This window comes from Glycine soja, chromosome 4 (assembly GCF_004193775.1).
Source record: "Glycine soja cultivar W05 chromosome 4, ASM419377v2, whole genome shotgun sequence".
In the NCBI taxonomy this organism is placed as follows: domain Eukaryota; kingdom Viridiplantae; phylum Streptophyta; class Magnoliopsida; order Fabales; family Fabaceae; genus Glycine; species Glycine soja.
Window position 1 is genome coordinate 47277722 of NC_041005.1, and position 16014 is coordinate 47293735.

Sequence of the window (16014 nt, forward strand, 5' to 3'; positions counted from 1 at the left end):
ACCCATGAGTGTTTTTGTAAATTGCATTCAACATTCCTCATTTTTTTTTATCTTATAAAGAATTTTTTAATTGTTTAACTCACATTACACATAGATCTTCTACCTCCTAAATACCGTTTAATAATTCCATAAAAGTATACATATGTCGATCACATAATTTTTAATAAAAATTTATGTCTAAAATACCATCATCTTCTTTCTCTTAATTCCATAAAAGATTTTACATCATTTTTAACCTGAAAATATTTTAACACTCTTCCTTTTTTTCTCTAATTGGATGTAAATCCAATTTTTTGTTGGACGTAAATCCACCTTGTTGGTACGTATGTATTAACGCTTCTTTTCTTCTTTTTTTAGTTTAATTTTTTTGTGCGTGTTAGGTCGTTTGATTGATGTGTTTTTATTGGACGTGTTCTTAAGAATGTCTATTGATTGAATATGGTCATTTGCTTCAAATTTTAATATTTCGCTCATGCATTTGTGTTTTTAATTTCTTTCTTTAAAATATTTATTTTTGATGACTAGGTGTTTGGTATAATGTCTCAATCAAAAGCTACAGGTATAGTGTTAACAACAATAAACTAAGAGTCAAATATTAAAGAAAAATCTGTTATTGTCTTAAGAAAGTTCTATTTACAAGATCAATTGTTAATTTGTTATTGAGTATTTCATTAAGATGTTATGACAATTTCGTCTCCTCATATTGACGTCAGTTAATGTCATTAGAAGAGATAAAAGTAATGTAAAAAAAAGAGAGATATTAAATACAATTTGAGAAAAACACAAGAAATACAAATGTAATAAAGAGATGTTAGGACAATTTCTTCTAATGACATGTTTACCTTAGTTAAATACATCAACAAAAAAGGTTAAAAATAATATAAAAAAAGAAATATCGAATACAATTTAAAAGAAAAACAATAGTGTAAGGTAATTTCCTCTAATATAAATCTTGGTATTTAAACCATTTTTCCGCTATTCATGTATGCTTAGTTACCGAAATAAAAAAAAGAAAAGAAAAACAAGCATCAAGAGGTTCAAGACATTTATGTAAAAAAAAAAAAAGAAACAGAGAGATTCAAGACATCACACACTTGAAGCAGGATCTTTGGTCTAAACCTCACAATCAAAGCACCGATTCTACCGAAGCCTGCGGTTCTTTTTTGATAAAGTAACAAAATTGGCAAAAGATATATAAAAAATTCCAAAACCCTAAACCCCGAACCGGCGTAAGCAAGAACGTGGCTGGAACTTGGAAGTTGGAGCCATTACCGAGCCAGAGCATGTCTACCACTAAACACGATGCCATCGCCATCCGCGGCTACGAGCTACGCATCATTCGTTGCACCCTCACTTCCTCACAGCCGTCGGATTCCCGCCACGAACGTGAATCGTTGGATGGCCTCATAAACGACCTCTTGAATTCCATCGAGCGCGGCAACTACGCCGAAGCACTCACCTCCGAACCCTCCTCCTCCCTCGTCTTCCGACTCAATGGCCATGACTCGCTGCCTCTCGACGCCGCCGACCGAGTCTACTCCGAGTTGGTCCACCGCGCCGAGTCCTTCATCAGAGACGCCGCCGCCGCCGCCGAACAGCGTCGCAGGGCAATACTCGTCATGTGCATTGCCGTCGCCGCATTTCTAGGGTTCACTCAATCCAACTTCACCGGGTAGAATTTCAAATACCTCAATCTATCTCTCTCGCTGTTTTTTTCACCTTTTTTTTCTCTTTATTTTTAATTAATTAGAGAATGAAACCGTTGCTACTGTAGGCCTTTGAAAGGAGCAGAGCTACCGAAATGTCCTCTGGGTTTGGATGGAAGTGATGAATGGGACAATTGGGCGCGGAATCAGCTTATGTCTGCTGGTTCCGACTTGCTTGGAAAGTTCTCCAATCTTCAGGTGCCCGATATGCATTTAACGCTATCAACTCGACTTGAATCATGTTACTAATTCGTTACATTTTGTTGTTTTTGTTTTTCTAGTATATTGTTTTTGCGAAGATGTTGCTTATGCGGATGAAGGATTTGTCCGTTGAGATTGGAAGCCTTTCGTGGTGGCTCGCCAGGGTTTTGCTTCTTCAGCAGAGAGTTTTGGACGAGCGGTCTTCGTCCTTGTCTGATCTCTTGCATGTCTTTATGGGTGAAGCCTTGCAGCAATTCAGCACTTCAGAATTGGTTCAGGGTTACTGGGAGGATCATTTACGCCATGGGGAGAGCTCGGCGATTGTCTCCGTGCTTCATTTAGAGGCTGGCATTATGGAATATTTATATGGACGAGTTGACTCTTGCAGGTTAGTTGCTATGGACAGTTAACCATGAATTGTGTGATAGAATGCTTCAAAATTGGTATCCTATCCTCATTTATGCCTGTCTGTCTGTCTATATTAGTGTTTTTTTGTTTATGCATTGTATAAAAGCGTCAAAAGGTGATATTTAGGTTTTTAATGTTCATGGAAAAATATCAATGATGATTTGTATTCTTTAATATGCAATTGGAATGACTTTATTCTTCTTGCTTGGAAAATAGTAATATGCAAATAGCAATTTTTACATTACTTTGAGATGTTATGGTGGTTCCTTTACTTTTCTGGGTTTATCAATCTGTTAAATAATTTAGAAACTGAAATTGAAACATCCTAAAACCTTTTCATGGGGAAAGGGAGACTTGGTTGGGGCACAAGTTGTTTTTACCTTTTCATGGGTTGTGTACTTGCATTGCATAAACTGCTGCATCTTTGTATTCTTTCATTTATTTATCTTCAGCACAAAACTAATTTCTAGATATAAAGTTTGGGATGACATGTTCATCTAGCCTTTCTTCCGTCCTTTTTTGGTGGGTTGGGGGACTTGATGAGATGTGTTTGATTGATTTAACAGCTAGCATTGCTTCATTCTTCTTGACTAGGGCACAAAGTTGTGACTGAAAGTGAATTTTCTGTTTAGTTGTAAGGATTCACCTTGAAGTCTACAAATATGTTTAAGGAAAATGATTGATTAAAATTTCAAAATAACTAAGCCTTTTATGATATGGAAAATGCTAACCAGTGCCCTTAAGACACTAGTTAAAAAAAGTAAAAGGGGGAAGTTTTTTTATTACGATGCATACAAATGCACTCTCCTATGATTTTTAAATGCACTCCCATCTGATTTCCACTAAATGTGCTCCCATATCATAAGGACACTGGTTAGCAAGACTCTTATCATATTCGGAAAAAAAGGGGGACATTTGGTTTGAGAAAATGTTTTCTGATTTAATTTTCTTGTTTCACTTTTAATTTACAAAAAAATCCACCTTGTTTTTACTCTATTTTCTGTTTTCAATAGTTTGCATAGGAAACAATGAAAAAAAATAAGAAGTTTTTTTCTTGATTTCTTATACAAATTTTTGAAAATAGGAATTGAAATGAAAATTATTTGACATTTTTGTAATTAAAATCAAAACTGGAAATAAAATGAAAACAGAAACATTTTCTGTAGTCAAATGGCTCCCAAGTATGTTGTAAGGTATTTCTGGAGAAGTACTATCTAAATGTTGAAATAATATGCTACTACTTTTGATTCTCCTGTGGTATCTTTTTATGATGAAGTACCTTATCCTATCAGGATGCATTTTGAGTCAGCTGAGATGGCAGCTGGGCTTCAGCTTTCAGTTACTGGGGTACTTGGTTTCCGTACTGTACATCAGGTAAACATAGTAAACTGCTGCAAAATACATAACATGTTTTATGAAACTTTTCTTTTAATATGTAATTTTTGGACATAGGCAGAACCAAAGGCACAGATGGTACTTGTTACAAACACAAGTACATCAAATGTGGATAACTGCTCCTTAACAGGTAGTGGTATGCAAACGTCTGATTCCAACAATGGTGAGGATAACTGGAATTTGAATCAGTGTGAAACCTCTGAAGCATCTGACATACTCAGAATACCGAAGTTGTTAGATAATAATGATTCTAAAACTTGGTCACAAGGCATGGAAAATGGTGCCCATGTTACTCCAAGTTTGACAGCAACACAACAAGCTGTAATTCTGGCATATTGTCTTCTAATTGAAAAGAGCTCCCGACATGATGAATTGCAACGTAAGTTTCCTGAATTTATACATTCATGCATGATATTATGTCTAGCATGTTTATACATATGAATCCCCTTTTTTAATCTTCCAATTTTGAAACTACCTCTGCTATGGGGTTTCTGAAATCTTTATGTCTAGCATGTTTATACATATGAATTGCAATGTTAGAAAATATTTATTATAATTTAATATTTAAAGTTAATCAGATTTTTTTTTAGAAAATAAAATGTTTTCCTCTTGACTCAACCACTGTTCTCCTAGGTTACTGTTGTAACTGTACAATTGTACTTCAACATATGTTTCTAAATTCGTTCATATTTAGTTTAAGGGATCAATCACTATTTCCCTTGTCCCCCTCCTTTGACTTAGAGCTAATTACAATTATTAATGTATTCTAAAAGAGGAAAAAACAAAATAGCTATGAGCCAGCTATTAGTTCACTCAATTGCTGGTTTGTGACTTGGTTTCAGGATGGGACATGGCCCCTTACATTGAGGCAATTGATTCCCAGCATTTGTTTTACTTCACTGTAAGTAAACAAAAGTCTACAGCTTTTATTTGTTTAAAAATTAGGCTTTTCTGTACAAAACAGAGGCAACTTTGTTAATGCTTATGGTGTTTATTTTCCTTTTTAATGTTCTGCTTAATTTGTATAGTTTGTAAACCATTATTTGCATTTGATAATTTTTTTCTTTCTTGCTTTAGATACGGTGTTTATGCGATGTTTTACGTATTCGATGGGAGTTATCTCGTAGCCGAACTAAGGAGCGTGCCTTACTGATGATGGATAACTTGGTATGCAACTATGTGTTGTATTTTGGTTAGCATGTTAACTAGGGAATTATAAAAGTATCTTGTTTGATACTTCATTTTCCTATATGTCTATTGCAATGAAAGGTTGTTATATATTTTGGTGACTAAAATATAGACAATCAAGCTTTTTCACACAATAAAACAGAATAAGCTATCAACTGATTTAATTATTTTTTATTTTTTCATGGTTTATGTAGACACAAATTAGAATTTTGTTTACAATCAGTGTGTTTTAGATTTCTTAAAGAGTTTAAGAGCTTTGGGGACATGTGAAATTACATAAATAAATTGCACTCAACATACGTAAGATATCAAAGAATTAATTACAATCAATGGCGTCTTGTTCAACCTGCTTAGTAGTGTGCCATATCCTCGAAAAGGTAGAATCAACAAAAATATTTGTGCAGTAGAACACCTAAGAAAGATATCTTTGATTGCATGAACAGTTAATTTATCTTGGAGAAAGGTTGGTCATACAAAAAATATTGTGTAGGTAGTGTCAAAGACACAGAGGAATCTTATAAAGAATTACTTATAAACAAAAAGGAATTAGGAACTTGGTTATTTAAAAGAGAATATGGCATACAAGTTACTAAATAACCAGTAGTATGAACTAAGAATGACGTCTCCCAAATTTTAAGCATGAATCAACACAGTGTAGGTAGTGTCAAGAAGGTTATGGTGTGTTAGGACAACTAGATTGATGGATCTTGCCGTGGAAAGTCATCATGAAAGAATTAAAAGTGGGGGGAAACATACTCTTGCATCATCACTATGTAAAATACAATAAATATTACCAAATTGAGTATGAATTATGATACATATTTTTTGAACAATACCGAACAGTTCAGAATGATCTTTCTTTAAAGTAACCATATACATTGTGATAAAGCATAAATGGAAGTTACAAAATATTTATAACCTAATACATGACTTGGAACCCAAATATTTGAATGAACAATTTCAAAAAGGAATTCTAACCGATGAGTTACCTTACTTGGGAAGGTAGCCTGAATATTATTCCCAAGCTAATGGATAATTACCACAGCCTCTATTTTCTTTATCCCTAATGCTGAGGATTTTGAACCCATTTGAGAACCAGTCCATGAGGGCCTCTCCAATGAGGGACTCATATCAATAATAGGGTCATGAACTTCTTTTCCCATAGAAGAAGCAATGATGGTATCCAGGAATAAGCATCAGCTAACTTTGTGCCAACAACTGCAGTAAGATAGAGGACAGGAATGGAGGTCCTTGACCTAGAAGCCAAAGAGGGTGCAAACTTGCTTTGCTAATCATGAAAAGTTTAAGAGACTTGGTGGATTTGTGAAATTGCGGAGTAAATTGCACTCAACACTCAACAGCATGCTTATGATTATATAGACATCAAAGAATTGATTACTATGTGATATTTACAGAAATAATTAAATGGCAAGAAACATCTCCTAGAATACCAAGGTTCCTAAGGTACTTGAAAGTTGAAACTAGTTACTAATTCAGGACTGTAAATCCAAGACTGGCCTGAACCCCTCAGTAGATTCTATTTTTCTTTATAAAGCTAATATTGGTGTTTCTTCTTTGCTCTATGATATAGGGTTTAGGTGGGAAAGAGAAAGAAACAGTAAGACATAGGAAGGAAAGGAGGAAGAACAGAACAGAGAGGGTAGAGAGAGAAGAGAAACAGAGAGATCAGAGAACTATGCACTTCACTTCTATTATTATTCCAGTCTCAGTTTAAAATATACAACAGCCATGCTTTATTTATAGACAGCTACCCGACATCTATAAAGTACTAACAGTAGCTGGTTAACTAAATTCTTTTCCTATTTATATTTACATAACATTCTACTACATATTCCATTCCTTTTAGGGTGTGTTTGGGTCAACTTAATTAAGCACTTATTCAATAAACACTTATCCCGTGAATTATTCACAGGAGTTTATAACATAAATTTGACCATTTTCATAAAGCCTTATTATTCAATAAGCTCCAGATAAGCTCTTCCAACTGTCTCAATCCTTTTTTATGAGTGAATGTTTTCAATTTGAGAGACTCTAATGCAGGACGTGTACAGGATCCACTTACTAACAAGTACCTTTCACAGACTAAAGATGCAACAGGGTTGATTATGTCTAATATCATTGAAGTTTTTTATATCCTTCTATACATAGAGTGATTTTTTTTAATCTAGGTGCAATGAGTGAGTTGTTTTGAATTGTTTAATTGTACCTGATAAAATTATACTACATTTTTTTGTAGGTTAAACATGTTTATGAATCTTCTCCAGCAATAGCAGAAAGAATTGCTTTTAGTTATGCTGTTTATATGCCTAGTATTCCTGCATTAAGGAAGTAAAAACTTTTGCTTTGTAAGCCTATTTTGCATTTTAGCTTCATAAAAATCAGATGGCTCCTTAATTATTACTTTTTCTTTCCAATTTCAGGGAATATGGGTTACTTTTAGTGCGATGTGGTTTGATAGGGGAAGCAGTGAAGGAGTTTGAAGATTTAGAATTATGGGATAATCTTATATACTGCTACAGGTATAATAAAACCTGAAATGAATAAACATAATGATTTTTTCCCCTCATTATTCACCTTTGGTGATGATGTTCATTTGATTGATATTTGGGTTGGAAAACAGTCTGTTGGAGAAGAAAGCAACTGCTGTTGAACTTATCAGGAAACGTCTTTCTGAAAGACCAAATGATCCCAGATTATGGTATGTTACTTGGCTTGCTTTTTTTCGTTTTCTTATAATTGGATTGTGATTGCTTTTGAACAACAGCTACTCTGACCATTTCTCCCACAAGTGCTGTAGCTTATTTACAATCCATTTTTAAGTTGTTGTATGCTGTCACTTGTGGATGATTTTTTGCAGAGTATGTTTAGGGATAACAGCTAATAAACATGGGGATAGGATATCCTAACCGTTTAGCATCTTAGTATTTATAGCTATAATTTTACTATCATAATATCTAATATTTATTATTGTTCCTTTATTTTTTTATCTGATTCTTCTAGGAGGGTGTATTTTTAAAGATTTTCATTTTCATATTGCATTTATAATTTTAGCAAAGAATGTTTGATAGCAATGTTGGGATTGGGTACAGATGACCGTCTGAACTTTTGCAGTATATACATAAGCTAGCCCATAACCTTGCTAAGCTAGCATGTACCTTCGTGTGGTTTTTACTTTTAATATTATGCATTGTGATCATGAAGACAACTTCCCAACATTATATAGTTTCTCTCCTTTTAATTTCAAGCCTGTTATATATGCATGGAAACCTCATGTTACAAACCATGAACATATATAACTATTTTACATGAAAGCTCATCTATAGTATTTCAAATTCAGGTAAAAGTTTGGAGCACATTTAGGGCTGTTTGTTTAAGATTTTTGAAAAAAAAGTGATTTTGAGATTATAATAAAGTGATTAATTTTTTTTATAGATTTTTATGTAAAGCAGAAATTATTTTTTGTTACAAGAAACATTTTAAATTTTAAAATCTTGTTATAATTTTAGCCTTTTTCTTTTCCAAAAGCCAAAGTTGCTTCCAAAACAAATCAGAAATCAAATTGTTTTTGGGTTTTGATTTTTTTTCAAAAGCATAAAAAAACACTTAAAATAAGTGGCGTGCACATTCTCTCAAAATAAAATCATTTTTTCATGAGAAAAGCTGAATCAAACAGGCTCTTAAACAGAAAACTATGGTCACATAGGTAAATTTGAGGATTGATCATTGATCTATCTTGTCTATTGTCTATATTGATAAACTTCATGTAACTACTAATCGATGTAGATACTAGATAGTTTAGTCAAAGACTATAAGTAGGAGTTCAAATTTGAAGCTAAATTTTCAAGTCCATAAGTTCTATGTTTCAAGAAGATTCATGAAGCCAACTTGAAGTCCTAAATCCTATGATCTCTTTATTCATTGTCCATGAGATAAGGTTTATATGCATGTATAATATGCGTAAAATCTTCATCTCATGAGACAGATATTAGGTTGTAAATTCAACTCTGCATCCATGCCTGCTTTCTAGTTGTCCATATTTTAGTGTGAAAACTTTGTCCCAAATTTGAACGCGCGTGTAAATTTTTCATAAAATGTTTAAAATAGGTATACATGAGATAAATTTTATATACAGTACTTTACATATATAATGTATACGGAAACAAAGTTGAATTGATGACAGTAATGAATAATATTGACATACCTTACAAGTGGGTCATGTGTTAACTAATTAAAGAACAGGAGGCGAAGTGTGATTTTTAAACCACAAGGTAGCAAAGTAAAACTGAATAAAACAGGGGAAAGCCACAAATTACCCAAAGATAAAACAAAATAAAACAGGAGATAGGAGAAAACAGTAGTTAGGCTGCCAGTCTTCGCATGTCAGAATTGACAATTATCTCAATATTGTAGTAAGAACACCAAAGAGAAGCTATAAATGTAAACCTATCATATGCCAGGTTAATAGGGAAATGAATAATCTTTGAAATACAGGCATTCTGATCCAGCCTAATATGCTTGAGTATTGAAATAACTGCCATAACTATAACTGATAGGAAGGTAAGCATTGATGTTTAGTAAAAATATGGTTCCCACTAAATCTGATTTTTCACATCAATCATCAACCAGTTTTAAAAAACTGACCTTTCGAATGATGTTGGAATCACTAAAGACCTAACAAGAGCATATAAAAAATGTTGAATGTGTTTTGCAAGAAGAAAATCATAACTTAATGACCTACCATTGCTTGCTCTGTCTCTTCTTCTCCCATACAATATTTTTTTTTTTATCTTCTCTCCCATACAATATTGATGCTAATTGATTTAAGAGTGTTGGATATTAGAAAAATTATTTATATTTTAGTTTGTGTGTGCTATTACTTGCTGTACACTACAATTTTAAAATGTTAATTGATTTTGGTTATCAATGAAAGTGTGGTTTAAAATAATTTGGATTATACACTACAATTTTTTACCCATTTATCTGTGCCAGAATCCTAAGTATTCTAGTGGAAGATGACACCTATAATTTTTTGAAAATTTCATAACATGAAGTTTTTTACTGGAGTAGGCTTAGATTATTTATGTCCTGTCCTTTTTGTTAAGCCAGAAAAATTTCACTGATGACAATTCTAGTTATCTTGTTATTTTATTATTTTTCATTTACTTAGTTGTTGATCAAGAATAAGATTATAGAAAATTATTCTGCATTATCTTTTTCACTCATGCTAAAATTTTCTAGGTGCTCCCTGGGTGACACTACCGCTAACGATGCATGCTATGAAAAAGCTCTGGAAGTTTCAAACAATAGGTCTGCTAGAGCAAAGGTGTGCCTGTGTATCTATTCATGCTTGTACATGTTCGTGTTTGTGTTCTACATATTTACACTATCATATTACGAAAATTTTAAATTTACATTTTCTCTCTTAATTGATTTGTTTTTCTCTGATCGGCAGCGTTCTCTGGCTCGCAGTGCATACAACAGAGGAGATTATGAGACATCTAAAATTTTGTGGTGTGTGATGTGTCCTTATACCCAAAGCATTTCACTATTATTGTCATTGTCTTTGTCATTAATGCATATATAACTATTGTTGTTTTGATTGTAGTGTTGTTATTTGGAATGATATGTTAAATATAGTAAACTTTATTCACCAAATTCAGGGAGTCTGCAATGTCAATGAACTCTATGTATCCAGATGGTTGGTTTGCACTAGGTGCTGCTGCATTGAAGGTAATTGTGTGATGTCCCCTATGCTTAATTATTATATATTTGCACCATTAGATTTGCAATAAAATGTACAATTTTATCCAGAAAAGAAGGTACACATTCTCCTTGTAGGAAAAGTCTGAATACCCATAATGAAAGTGGCTATTGCTACTGTTGGTGTGGCAGCAAAATTAATATTAGGCCAACTTTGATGAATTGAACAGCTAGGTGAATGCATGTTTATTAGGACAAGGTTTAAAATTCAGATAGTTAATTTCTGGAAGCCACTTCTTTAGTTATGCATAGATTACCACTTGTGCAACTGTGTGCAATTGGGTATGCAGTTATATATCAGATTACTTGATTGGTTTGTACGGATGGGCACTGAATCACCACCAATGCCCATTTTTTACAATAGCTAATGTAGACTTTTCCCCCTTTGTTTTGTATTTCTCATTTTTGCTTTCTTTAGTATGTCAAGTTAACTTGGTAAAATTTACAGGCGCGGGATATAGAAAAGGCTTTGGATGCGTTTACTCGTGCTGTTCAACTTGATCCTGAAAATGGGGAAGCTTGGAATAACATTGCTTGCTTGTATGGAATTCTTTCTTCTTGTATTCAAAAACAGGAAACAGCTTAGTTTGTTTCGGTGTATAAACTATTTTTCTTTTGAACCCTCACATTTTTTATTATTAAAAGTATCTTTTTCTGTTTTGGTTCCATCTGTATTCAGGCTACATAATATGGATAAAGTCATCCCCTTCCCTTCAATTTCACCGAGTCCATTCCTTGTTATGTTTGAATTTAAGACCTCCAGCTCTAGTATTTGCTGCTTAACCATTGAGGTGTCTCCTTAGTGCCACAGAAATATCTTCATACCTTTGTATAAACTGGATTGAAATTGCCTTCTCTCAGAGTTTGACATTCTAATTATTCATTTTGGAAGCTCTCCAATTTTTTTTTTACCTTGGTATCACTGTTGTGAGGACAATTTATAAAGCAGTATCCAGTCCATAATAATTAATAACAATAATAAAAATAGTCATGGATTATTAAATTTTGGTTCTAGCTTTTACTTATATGTTTTACCTTACATGCAGGCATATGATCAAGAAAAAGAGCAAGGAGGCCTTCATTGCATTTAAAGAAGCCTTGAAATTCAAGTTTCGTATTTAACCCTTTCATTAAATTTCCTTTGCATCATAAATATGGGCATATGCTTACATAGATGCTTGCATACATTCAACAATGTATTGGTTCATAATCAATTGAAGAAGCCTTGAAATTCAAGTTTCTTATTCATCCTTCTATTAAACTTCCTTTGCATCATAAATTTGGGCATAAGCTTGCATCTGCAGATGCATACATACAGCATATGTATTTGTTCATAATCATTGCAAATTCAACCTTCTTAGAATAAACAGTAACATAATGATATTTGGTAAGACAGACGAAACAGCTGGCAACTATGGGAGAACTACAGCCATGTTGCTGTTGACACTGGCAATATCAGTCAGGTATCTGCTGTTTTTGGTTTCTCTTCATTTGTTGGTCAAATTAAGTCTATGATACATATGTCTTCTATATGACTTGAAGTAATAGAATGATTTTTTTTTTTCAGTTTTATTCTCTATCCTGCATGCTATATGTCTTGTATGGCATCTTCCTTAGGCTATGTTTAGATTGATGGAAAGGAATGAATAGGTGTTGAAAACATTTGGCATGTGGAGGTCACTAGCTTAATTTGCAGAAACTAAACTTCTTCAACTTATTAAATTGAAATAAACTCATTTTCTGTAGCCTCATTTAAGATAATACCAGTGCTTTCCTTTAAAACTTAGCACTTGAAATATTTTTTTTAAATGTTACTAATATATAGTTTCAGTTATAAACTTTTCAGTGTAATTGTCATGTTCAATACTGACTTTATTTATGTGGGTCATACAAACTTGATATAAGGGGCATAATTAAGCTCTTATAATCAATAAACTTATTTTGAAAGGATGAGCTTATGAAAATGGCTTATGACCCTTTTATAACTCTTAGCTTACTAAAAATAAGTTATGCCGTCATAACGCACTTTCACAAGCTTAGCCAAACGTATTTAATTTTTCAAAGTGCATATATGATAAACTCAAATAAGCTGTGTGTGGAAACTCTTCCAAATGTCACCATAATTTTGAAAGTTGAAGCTGATATTTATCAGAAAGAAAGAAATTTAGAGGCCTTTTCAGTTTAGCAATTAATTTTAAATTTTAACATGATATAAAATTGAAGTGTGGTGTACCAAAAAATAACTCTAGTAAAGGCATAGCTTCTTTCGGTTCATTGATTGGTTTGATAAATTCTTTTTAGGCACTGGAAGGTGTCCAAATGATTTTGGACATGAGCAATAACAAGAGAGTTGATTGTGAATTATTAGAAAGAATCACAAGGGAGGTGGAAAAGAAGCTTTCAACAAGTAACGTGCCCCAGTTGGTAACTGATGATAATAAGCCTAAAACAGATCAACTCTGCATTGTTGATTCTGGATCAAAATATCAAGAGCAAGTGTCTGGAGTATCTATTGCAGGAAGATCACGTGAAACTGAACAATTATTGTTATTACTTGGAAAAGTTTTACAACAGGTACTCAATTCTATCAAGAGTCTGTTTTTGCAGATCCCTTCTACTTAATGAAGTGATTGATGAAAAATCGTTGATCTACTGCTAATGTAGCTAAAGTGCATTGTGCTTAACTGTAAATGGCATCAAACTGTTAGACTGCCAGTGACAGAATGACAGTGCAATGCAATATTGTTTAATGGGCAAGTAAAATAAAGGTTAATATTTATTACTCTGATACAGATAATTAAAAGTGGGAGTGGATGTGGACCAGAAATCTGGGGCTTATATGCCAAATGGCACAGAATTAATGGAGATCTCATGATGTGTTCTGAAGCCCTCTTAAAGCAAGTTAGGTCACTCCAGGTATGTCTATATTCTTTTTTCTTAAAAATTAAAAACACTATATATAACTTTCTATTGCATCATACAGTGTATCTTTCGTCATTTATTGACATTTTATTTTAGAAACATAATTATAAGAAAATGGTGTTAATTTGAATTATGTGTTGATGCACAACAAGAATAAGACTTGTAAATCCGTATCGAAGATCTGTGCAATTACATTGCTACAACCATATATATTTGCAACATCACATGCAGTGTTTTGATCGTTGTTGTGATGTTTTCTATAGTAATGTTTTAACAAAAGTGGGGACACAAGTATTGTTTACTATCGATTATCGAGATCAGTGATCCCTGCCTGTCATTTTAATGCAACTGTCTTTGATCTTTTGATTTTTGACCTATTTGCTAGCTCTCTAAAATCCCTTGTACTTTATTGTCCTAATTATAGTTTTCATAAGCAATTCACGAGTATGATTGATTGTATTCTTCCAGGGATCCGATACATGGAAGGACCGAGATCGTTTCAAAAAGTTTGCAAAAGCATCTTTGGAACTTTGCCAGGTGTACGTGGAAATATTTTCATCTGCTGGTAGTATTAAACAATTGACTACAGCTGAGATGCACTTGAAGAATGTCATCAGACAGGCAAGATAATTTTTGTTAAGTTTTTGATGTTCAAGCCTTGAGGATTGAAAAAGTCAAGAAACATTGCGTTCTTCACTTTATACACTATTTAAATCTGTTTTGTTTGCTTGTCTTGCCCATCCCGTAAAAGTTTTTATAATTACTTGTATGCTCAGGCTCAGAGCTTCACCGATACAGAAGAGTTCAGGGATCTTCAGGCTTGCTATGATGAAGTGAAAATTAAACTCCAATCGAACCCAATGGCTAACTAAAATCTTGTTGAAGGTATTATTCGATTCGATTTATAATGCAAGTTCTAACCTAAAGGTTTTAGCTGGTGTCATTTTATTGGAGTTGGTCGTTCTGAACCTGCAGAGGCATCTATTAAGAGTGGCTGTGCATGTAGCTTCCTAATTTTCATCAACACGGAATTTCAAGAGGTTGCTTTCAGAATCCTGAATGTGGCAAATATTGAATATCACTGATTGGAGTTAAAGGACGTGCTTTGTATCATATCGTATGTATTGCATATTAAACATTCTCTAATGAAAGCGCGATTTTGTCATGGCCACCTCCCTGCTCCTGAAGGTCACAAATTATAACTTCTACGTGAGACTATCTCTGACTGCTACATTTCAATTATTTGATCTGGTTTGTTTAATGAACTCATTTAGAATTATGATAAAATTAAATTTTGTTTAAAACACCTTGTAAATTATTTATCTTTTGTTCATATAAAATACGTCATATTGATGTGACTTAATGGAGATATTAATTTTGACAAGTAAGATTATAATTAAACTAAGTCAAGTATTTAAATTTGGGACAGGAGCAAGAGTTTTTGAATTATGATGTTAATTCCTAGAATAAATAATTATTTTATCTATAGAAATTCAACTCAGGTATCAAGACGTTTATAATAATTCAATTAATTGAATTAGTCTCCTTTGATTAAAATAAATAATCTATTCATTGATAATGTAGAACTATTTTTGTGCTATTAAAAATTTTCAAATTATAATTATTTTATGATTTTTCTTTTGTTGTCTCCCTCAAATTTCAACATAAATCACTTTATTTTTTTTATCCTTTTTATAAATTTTTATTTATTTTTTATCTTAAATCTTAGTTATTTATGCTTTTAAATTATTTTTAAAGTTTGTTCTTTTGCCTTTAATTTTTAGCTTATTTTGTTTACTTGTAAATGTATTATATAATCTTTATTTAAATATTTTTCTTTTGTCTTTAATTTTTAGCTTATTTTGTTGACTTATAAATAAATTATATACTCTATTACTTTAAATATTTTTCTTTTGATTTATATTTTATTAATTTAACATAAAAAATTGTAGCATTGCTTTTCTATAAAATTGTATATTATTATTAACACTTTAATTATAAAAACATAAAATAGGATAATTTTTTTTAAAAAAAAAGACGCCTTTAACAACAGACTTATACATAAGGACACAAACATCTAACAAATTTGTGTCTATGTTCTAAATTTTAACAAATTTTAGTTCCTAATCTTCATAAGAATAAAATTTCTCTTTTTTTATAGTTTTTTATCTATAAACTAAATTAGCTTTTAAATTATTAAATTCTAAAATTAGCCTATTGAATTGATTATAAATTATTCTGACTTTTAAAATAATCATTACAAAAACATTGAATAGTTTCAATAATATTTGAGTTTGATTGAATTAATTAGAATTTATTTCTCCTTATGAATAAGATGATTAAAAAAAAAAAAAAACGAGGCCTATAATAGCTACAGCCGAAGGTAAATCTGTATCTATAGTACAATAATGAT

General features: G+C 32.3%; 1 protein-coding gene across 1 annotated transcript; it reads left to right on the top strand.

Annotated features, from left to right (window-relative positions):
* The first annotated feature begins 1039 nt into the window (after positions 1-1039).
* LOC114410019 (tetratricopeptide repeat protein 27) lies at positions 1040-14970 on the top strand. The gene is made up of 21 exons (XM_028373757.1): positions 1040-1672; positions 1775-1904; positions 1988-2295; positions 3608-3689; positions 3768-4089; positions 4553-4611; positions 4788-4877; positions 7156-7247; positions 7340-7438; positions 7540-7617; positions 10158-10242; positions 10372-10430; positions 10580-10649; positions 11128-11219; positions 11726-11788; positions 12076-12142; positions 12981-13253; positions 13473-13595; positions 14070-14222; positions 14378-14486; positions 14577-14970. The coding sequence occupies exons 1-20, from the start codon at positions 1284-1286 to the stop codon at positions 14471-14473; spliced, it is 2730 nt and encodes a 909-aa protein (XP_028229558.1). The 5' UTR covers positions 1040-1283; the 3' UTR covers positions 14474-14486; positions 14577-14970.
* The last annotated feature ends 1044 nt before the right edge of the window (positions 14971-16014 follow it).

Coding starts and splice junctions, on each gene's coding strand:
- LOC114410019 (XM_028373757.1), top strand. CDS start 1,284: ATGTCTACCACTAAACACGATGCCATCGCCATCCGCGGCTACGAGCTA. Junction 1,673..1,774: donor ACTCAATCCAACTTCACCGG/GTAGAATTTCAA, acceptor TTGCTACTGTAG/GCCTTTGAAAGGAGCAGAGC. Junction 7,439..7,539: donor AATCTTATATACTGCTACAG/GTATAATAAAAC, acceptor GTTGGAAAACAG/TCTGTTGGAGAAGAAAGCAA.